This window comes from Cynara cardunculus, assembly GCF_001531365.2.
Source record: "Cynara cardunculus var. scolymus isolate 2C chromosome LG 12, CcrdV1, whole genome shotgun sequence".
Taxonomy (NCBI): domain Eukaryota; kingdom Viridiplantae; phylum Streptophyta; class Magnoliopsida; order Asterales; family Asteraceae; genus Cynara; species Cynara cardunculus.
The window spans coordinates 14,140,278-14,149,835 of record NC_037539.1 but is presented as its reverse complement, the minus strand read 5'-3'; the positions used below and the strand labels follow the sequence as shown (position 1 = coordinate 14,149,835).

At 31.5% G+C, this 9,558-nt stretch overlaps 1 protein-coding gene across 1 annotated transcript; it reads right to left on the bottom strand.

Moving 5' to 3' along the window:
* Window positions 1-514: 514 nt before the first annotated feature.
* Window positions 515-7,717, bottom strand: LOC112522986 (GDSL esterase/lipase At1g28570-like). Its single transcript, XM_025132370.1, has 5 exons — window positions 7,379-7,717; window positions 6,637-6,861; window positions 1,539-1,687; window positions 1,149-1,425; window positions 515-1,063 (listed from the first exon to the last, which is right to left on the bottom strand). The coding sequence occupies exons 1-5, from the start codon at window positions 7,656-7,658 to the stop codon at window positions 798-800; spliced, it is 1,197 nt and encodes a 398-aa protein (XP_024988138.1). The 5' UTR covers window positions 7,659-7,717; the 3' UTR covers window positions 515-797.
* Window positions 7,718-9,558: the final 1,841 nt, after the last annotated feature.

Sequence of the window (9,558 nt, the reverse complement as noted above, 5' to 3'; positions counted from 1 at the left end):
ACCATCCAATTGTATAAACTAATTACAAACAATCATTATAATTCATTTGTTTTCCTTTTTTATTTATAAGGGTATTATGGTCATTTAAATTTACAATAGTTATGTTTGGTAATTATTTAATATTAATAGATAAATTTGGTAACAACATAATATTTATATAAATATGGATGATATATTGATTAGTACAATATTAGCAAAGATTCAATTGAGGTATCCATTAAATTTTTTGAAAAAAAATGCCACATTTTAAAAATTGTAGAATAATTTTGTTTAAAAACTCGTCACTAATTTCCTATGAAACAAGCTCAAATTGTTCAACGAAACAGAGTAATTTCCAATGAAATAGGCTCAAATTGTTCAATGAAACAAGATCATATATGATTGCATCAGGTTCATATGTATAACAGTTGTAATGAAACAAGTTTATATCCATAGATAAGTATAACAGTTTGTAATGAAACGTGTTCATATATATAACAACTGTAATGAAACAGGTTCATATGTATAACAGCTGTAATGAAACAGGTTCATAGAACATGTTTTTTCCCGTCTTGCCCTTCCGTGTCTCCCATATGAATTAAAGCTTGATATCATATTTCTCGAGTACTTGAAACATAAAGATTAATTTCATGCATGTTCGAATTGATTTGGTTTACTAAAATAGCAAGGTAGAACTTATGATTATAATTAAGGGTGTAACGTCTCCTCATATAACATTTTCCCCTAACATCCCCTTTCCATGTATAACTACATGTATTTAGGGTTGAATAATAATTAATGAAATGTGCACCACTTACTTAAATTGCACTTGATAATTCTTTTATCGGTCGTAACATTGAAGTTGGGCAGATGGAGTTGAACTGGGGCACAGTGTATGACCCTTGAAATAAGCTTTTGTAGATAATTTTATATGCTGCTTGCGTTAAGTGCAGTCCGTCCCAGTTAACATATGTATCTGGATGAGCACATAAATTTGATGATGGGTCTCCACAATGTACTGATAAATTGTAGTTAAACGGTCCTCCACCTCCACAACATGCCTTTAAAGCTCCATTTGTGAAACCTGTAACAATTCAACGTTTTGTAAGTATCATCCAAGATGGATTGATTTTGACGTTTTTCATGTTTAAAAGTGACATGTTATGTACCATATTTGTCTGGATAACGAAAGAATTGCATGGCAGCATTGTAATAGTCACCATAGATGATGTTGGCATCACGATGAAGCTCTCGGAGTTGGTATAATTCTTTTTGGAGAAGCTGATTGTGGTACTCAGAAAGCTTGTTCAACCAGATCAAGCAACCAGTTGAATTATCATATTCTGCCTTATCAGAGTCATGGTACAATGTTAAATACGCCGCAGAACATCCAATTGGTAGGTTTCCTGGTATAAGTATTGTCTTGGCCCCTAGTTTAATAAGTTCCTGTGTTTCCATTCATCACAATGAAGTCAGACCACTCTCATAATTCCTTCTTGTTATTACAATTATATAAAAGGAATAGAAAACACACATTACATTTTTATATATGTTCTTACCTTAACCGTTGAGATGATGGCCTTAACAACAAGTGGAACATATGTTTCAATCTCGTCGATGGATTTCCCAGCAAGTAATGCATGATTGTAATCGTTTCCTCCTATCTCGCCCATTAGAATCAAAGAATGACGAATTAACTGGTCACAATCTGCAATATTTATGTTGATATTAATATAACCCAGAGCAATATTATTTAGATCACAATAATAACGGAAGAAAAACATAGTTGTTCGTCGTTTAAATCTTATAATCATACTTCAAAAACCAATTTCTATTGGACAACGGTTTTTTCTTTTTTCAAAATAAAATATCCTTTAATTTTCGTCCATTTTAGAACCAAAATTTCATCCATTTTTTGCTAAAATCAAACCGTTACACAATATAACAATTAAAATCCTTGTGAAGGTAGTTTTTACACAAATTGATAACATGTCTGTTTGGTTCACAGAATGTAGCTTTAAAATTGGAATAAATATTGGTAAATGACCAAAATGTCTTTTTTTGAATTTTTTTAACTAAAAATACTTTAATAAAATAATTATTTAATATGTAAAACAATATAAAATACACGAACCAAAACTATGTAAATTGATAAAATTTAAACCATTTTGCTATTTACCAAAAATTGAGGAAACATAAAAGTATGTATGTGATATTTTATATGCGGAATACATTATTTCAAATAAGAAATGATCGAAAATACGTATTTTAACTATAATAAAATCAAAATTTATGAATACAAGTTAAATAGTGACAGATGAAAGATGTCAGATGTGTTAGTTTTTATTTTTTATTTTCTTTTAAGGACTGATTACTTGCACACATGTATAAAAAGTCACACATGTATTATATGTGTGCCATGTTATTATTTTGTATATTTTTTTTTGTAATTTATAATTATGATGTGGAATTAATCTTGACATTTACCTACACTACGTTATTATTAGTATGTAACACCCTCGATTTTATGTGGTTGGTAGAACGTGCAGACTTACCAAGTAAAATTGTGCAGGTTTACGCGTAAGTATATATCCAAGCGGTTTTATGCTTGAGTGTATATCCATACGGGTTTGCGAGTGTATATCGAAGCGGGTTTACGCTTGATTTTATAACCACGTGGGTTTACGAGCGTATATCAAAGCAGATTTACGTGCATGTGTATATCCACCTAGGTATAAGTGCAACTTCTTTTGGATTAGGGTTTAAGCTTTAGGGAAGCGGACGACTTACCTCGTGACTTAAGTCGCAAGAAAATTCGAGGGAAGGCGGCTAGTCGAGTTTTAAGGTCGATTTTAGGGTTTTCTTATCTACTACCCCCTTTAGACTTTCTCTCCTTTTTGGCGATTTTAGGCAACACTGGGTCGATTTTGGAAGGTTTTTGGATCAAAATGGAAGGTTTAGCATGGGGATTAAAGATCCTTTGGTGGATGGTTTCAAGATCTTGGTGAGGTAAGTTATTGAGTGTATTGAGCTCCATTTGGGGATCTTTGTAGATTTAAAACTTGTGTTCATATTTGGTTATTTCTAAGCTTGGTTGTGACATAGATAAGTTTTCCAGACATGTTTGCTTGAGGATTTCAAGTTTTCACCAAGGAAGTTTAAGATTTGAGGTGAAAACTAAATTCAGCATAAATCTAACAATATGAGTTCACTCTTGATGCATCTGGTTTTATCAACCATTTTCAAAAATACACATTATTGTGTTATAAAGCATTTTGGATATATAAATAATATGATTTCATTTGGAAAATGCCAATGATGGGTTCTTTGAGTTAAACATAGGCTTGGAGTATGTGTTTGCATAAACATTGGTTAAATACTTTTATTATAACTTATAATTACTTTTATTGAATATTCAGTTGAGTTGTTGAGAATTTGGCTCAGTTTTGACTCAGATGAGTCTTGGGGACGTATGTCTGGTTTGTTTTTTTTTCATTGTCGAGCTTTTAGAGTTATATGCAGTCATGACATATTTATTTGAATGTTACATGCTTTAAGTACGCGTTGATTCATTTGAGGTCATGTACTTTAGACTATAATGCAATGACTCCATAAGCATAAGAGTCGATCTGTTGGTATTAAAATGGGATCTCTATCCTTGAAATGTAGCTAGAATTATTTAGGTACAGTGGATGAATCAAGGTACATGTTGTGGGTGGTTGAACTTGATGAATGTATGATCCATAGCAGACTACTCAAGCTATAGACCGTGAGTGATTGAACTTAATGACCATGGTCATATTGGCTATAATTTCTAATGAACGAGTATGTCTAGGATCAGTTGAGGACTCAAGCTATAGATTGCGTATGATTGAACTTGATGATCGTGTGATCCATAATGGAACTCATTAACATAGAATGTGACTTACTTTTGTGTTGACCACAATCGATAGTGGGTTTCCCTTATCACCAAAAGGTGTTATTCTCAGATAGTGTATTATCTAATGTTTTTGGTCTTGTTTTGAGTATGGAGTGTTTTCCATTATTTATGATTTTAGGTATTGAACCTTATCCATATTCTGGGTATTTTTTGATAATAGAGTTTTTATCAATGTTTATATATTTGGACATTGAACTTTACTTATGTTTTGGAGTGGATATTGGGTTTTGAATTCATATTGTATGTGTGTTTTGATTTAGAGTTTTCATCACAAAAATGGTGGGTTAAGAAAGACGTTGCTTTTACGATAAAGACATTTAATTTGAGAAATTATGTTTTAAATAAGCAATTTTCAGTCGTACTGTTTTATAATTATGATAAAAATTGTTTGAACTCACTATGCATCAAGTCTAACCCTTTTTAAATAAGCAGTTTTTTCAATCGTACCGTTTTATAATTATATGTTGGAGATAGCAACCGTTGTTGAGTTCTAGTATTGTTCGTCCCTAATTATGGACTTGTGTAAGGTTTGGAAATATTATGTATTGATGTTGAATATTAGATTGCCATTATAGGTAATCAAGTGTTGACTTTTAGAAAGAGACTTTATCATTATTTGATGTTTTATTGAAAATTTTAAATTAGTTGCTCTTTTCAAATTTGAGGGTGTTATATAGTAGGTCAATAAGTTAACTAAGACCCTTAAATATATGAAAATTTTGCTTTAGACCCATGAATGATTATTTAGATTTATCTTGTAAGATATCTTTTTAGATTCAGTTCATATTTACTATATATAATGTTTTAGAGGTGACCTAATATGCATGCTTAAGTAGGGCAAGGCAGAACCGTTGTTGCCCGATGCAAACCAATCAGTCCCCAAGCAGGTCCAAGTATCCCTTCATCATCAACGACATGTTGTTTTCAGGCTAGGTTAAGCAAAGTCGTGGATCCAGTGTATGATCCTTGATCCTCACTCAGAAGGAATAAAGTTATTATCGTCCACATATGTACGAAAGGCCCAATACAAGCAATTGGGTCGCCCTGAAGTACTAAACCAACTCATGTTGAAGAATGAAGCTTTTGAGCTAGCTAAGAATTCACTTGCACTTGATACCTATAGTAATGATAAATAGCTCATCTCACTTATGCACGGATCTTTTCTTTTCTATTAGCCTAAATGTCTTCGCTAACTTAGATGACTAGAGCACGTGGCTATGAACTGCAGTGTTGGGGGTTCAACTCCCTCCTCTCGTCCACAACCGACCCAAAAGGGAAAATGGGCTAGCTCTCATACTTCCTGGTCGGACGTCATTTCTATTGAAGGTGATTTGATATATAACCAAAAGAAAAGTAGAGGAAAAAACTCAGTTTGTTTCTTAAAATAAGAATTAAGGATTTGTTTCATTCTAATCCAACTTTATCTTTAAATACTAGAAATATACTCGTGCACATTGCGCGAAATAAATCTTCATTTTACTGTTTAGTTATTATTCTGTCTATATAGATATAATACGATTTTATGTGGTTATAAGAAGAAAGAATAATATTTTTATTTATGAATGAAATATAAATTTAAAAATAGCATAAAAATTAAAAAAATAGCATAAAAAATTGAAAAATAATTGATATTAGTATCAAATTAACTATTTAATAATTTTCGCCTTTTTGTGTAACTTTTTTAATTCAATTTTTATTATAATTTAATTTAGATTCGGTAACAAACTAATTTATTTTTGGTTTAATAATATAATTTTTTATAAAAGTGATAATTGAACATTTTGTTAGAACTTAATGATTATCTTAATTATATTTTTTAAAATGAATGTTTATCATGTATTTAATTATGTTTATCTGCAATTAGTTATACGAATTTAAAAATGGAGCTTTAATAAGTTGTACTTACGCAAAATTACTTATAATATTGAATTTTACGTAATATGCATCAATAAACAGTACTTTATGCATAAAAAGTTATTTTTAAGATTTTTTTTTTCAATTTCTTTATAAATAGATAGAGTAAATTATAATTTCCTTCCCTGTGGTTTGTAGATAACTCAATTTTTGTCTATGTGGCTTAGAAATTACGATGTTCATCTCTATGGTTATAATTTGTTGCTATTTTCGTCTCTGAATAAATTCCTACATTTATAATATAAGTAAATAAAACAGTAGAAATTGTAAATTACAAGAACGAAAACAAAAATAAATTATAAATTATAAATTATAAAAACAAAAATAACAATGAATCACAAAACATAAGAACAAATACTCTAATTTTTAAGCATAAAGACAAAAACCATAATTTTCAACAATCCATAAGGACAAAAACGTAATTTACTTTTAAATATATAATAATTGCACCAGCAAGGCAGCAATACTGAGAGGAACGAGTATAACTATCTAAACGAATGGTGCATATTTTTTGGGGTGGACTCCACACACAATCACGATCATAACTCAACTTTCAAATCGAAGTAAATGAACAGCGATTACGATTAAAGAAGCTCGTAAATGGGTCAACGCCACACGTAAATGAGATTAACTGAAGTACGCATAAATTGATCCGAACACTCACAATTAAAAAAATGATGTGATTTTTTTCCCCAAAACATGTCAATTGATATAACGCAATAAAGGACGAAGACGAGTGAAAATGTGAAATTAAATCCGGGTGGGATTGGCATGAGGTGTTGTTTAAATAGGTTGGTACTTACCTTGAACTTTGGCGCAAATAGATGGCCACGATTGTTTGAACCACCCCAACTGAACCCTCAAAGACGAATTCGTCAAAGGATTAGGAACCCCTCTAGCCGCGTGAAATGAAGAGTCCAATGCGGTTGCACCCACCACCGCATAGTTTACTCCTCGTCGAAATTCCATCAGGCGATTTCTGTTGCCACCCACAAATGGTGCTACCAATGGCAGCCCGATGCTCTCGGCTTCACAAAACAAGAGAACCGTTTAACGTACGATAAACTATGTATATATGTGTGTGTTATATATATATATATATATATATATATAGTGTGCCCACAATAAATCATTATTCTGCTGTTTAGACGAAGTATGGAATCCTGACCATTAATTATTTTTTTGTTGTTACACAAAGTTTATAACATGTAGAGACCAGTAAATTAATACAATATGGATATTCAAATAGAATTGTTGGAGTCCCATGTCACTTGGTTACGGTTAAAAAAACCCACATCTATATATGTGGATTTTTTTTCGTGTTTACATATGGACTCTTTTACAAATAGAATCAAGAATTCTACGTATCCGAATATGGTATCAGGGTATATGTCTAGCACATCTGAGGGGTCGACACCCAATCGAGGGTTTCACGTATCCGAACAGGAATGATAAATTATATTGAAAAAACGAAGATTCTTGCAATATATCCTAATTTATAGACTAAGAAATCAAATTGCAAAGTGAGGTTCGGATAGGAGTTACCGATGAAATCAATGACGAGTCGACCATTGGAGCAACGACCAGTGGGTACGTGAAAAAAGGATTCGCCATAAGGGGGTAAAAAGAAATGGAGGGATTCTTGATCAGGTTTATAGGCGGAAAGCATTTTGAGGTTACCGGTATCGGCTAGTGAGTCCCCGAAACTGATGATTGAAGTATAACATCCATTGGCGAACAACCTACAACTCCATAAGAGCTGCAAAATGATGAAAGCTGTTATGCAGGAAGAGGAGCAAAAACTTGAAGGAGAAAAATTGGCCATTCAACAGTTTTTGAGCTCAAAATAATGCTTTCCAGGAGTCGGGAGATATGAAAGTAGGGTTGGTATAGCCATCTAGCTTTATATATATATATATATATATATATTAAATTATGGATTTAGTCCCTGTGTTATGTTGATTTTTATGTTTTTGGTACTCAAACTTTATTTATTATGTAGATGACGCGATGGTTTGTACTTTTCTATTGAAATTGGGTCCTATGATTTATATCCGTTATCTACTTTAGTTAACCCCAGTTAAAATTTTGTCATCTTCCTAATAATAAAAAACTTCAATATTATAAAGTAAATTATGTACAACTCTCTAAAACTAAAAGTATAAATATGGAAAGCTTTAGAAAGACATAAATTTTTTTCAAATGGTGGCATCATTTGACCATAAAAAAAATATTGGGAAAATTTTCGAATGGTGGCATCATTTGACCATAAAAGAAATATTGGGAAAATTTTCGAATGGTGGCACCGTTTGACTATAAGAAACATATACACGGAATTTTTTTTTTCAAATTGTGACACCATTTGACTAAAAAAATGACACTAACAGTATTCGAACTTGGATGTGGGGTGGAATAAAAGTCTTGCAAACCAACTCTATCAAATAAAATTTGTTCTCATTGTAGTATCAAAATACATACGGTGGCACACAACAAATTAATACGGTTGCACCATTCACGAAACCTAATTTTTTTACCATTCAGCGGAGAAATAATACGGTGGCACGTGCCACCTAAACCACAAGCCGAGGTCTGTCCATGTAGAGGTTTCAAGGAGATGTGTAGCCGTGAATGTCATCGGAGAAGGCCGAGGGGGTACTGTGGAGGTTTGCATGTGCGGAAAAGCAACGACGAGTTAGGGTAGTGTAGTGGATAGTGATCGGAGCAATGGAGGTGGATGAGGGGTGGTCCGGTGAGAAGGGGGCGCTTCACCTGAAATGACCGCCGGAGATTTGTGATGAAGGGATGATGAGGTTCAACGTGAATCAAAGGGAGAGAGGAAAGGGTTTTCTTTAACTTCATGACAGGTGTCATTCTATGAATGGTGATTAAAAAAGAAAAAGACAATAATAAAAAACCACTTAAGTTATGAGAAATAAATATAAAAATACACAAATGCCCTTAAGATTAACGGAGGAAAGTGACAAACGTTAAGCCTAAGGACCAAATCCAAGAGAAAGTACATATCACAAGGCATTTTATATAATAAATAAAGTTTGAGGACCAAATCCATAAAAATTAGCATACTACAAGGATCAATCCGTAATTTACTCTAATAATTTAATTTTTCAAAATTTATTAATAATACCAATTTTGTCTAAAATTATTGAAATATTAACATTTTCTTCATTAAATTTTTTTCTTCAATATGTGCATCAGTTTTGTCGATTAAAATCAGATGAAAACAATATACGATTAACAACAATAAAAAATTGTAAGAAAAAAAAGACACAAGTGGCCATTTCAATATACAAATTAAGATGGTTTCCTAAGATTTTGTCAGCTACGACACTTTTAGTGTGTGTAATCAAGCTAAAACATTGTTTGTCAAAAAAAAAAAAAAAATCTGAAAACATGTTTTGATGTATATTAGTTAACTTATTGAAACACTACTTGGAGTAGTGTTTTAGTAGCTTATTGTCAATATAACATAAAAACTAAAGTTATACTTATTTTGTTTCATAGATAATAAACATGTATTAAATAATTTGAATAAAATATTTTATTAAGTATATTATTAGTAAAAAATAATTAGGATATATGAGGAATACTATTTTTAATTATGTTTGTATGTATATTATATGTATTGGTTGTTTAAAATCATAAATAACAGTTTCTTTTTTAAAAATATGTTTTAACAAATCCAAAATATTATAATATATATATAT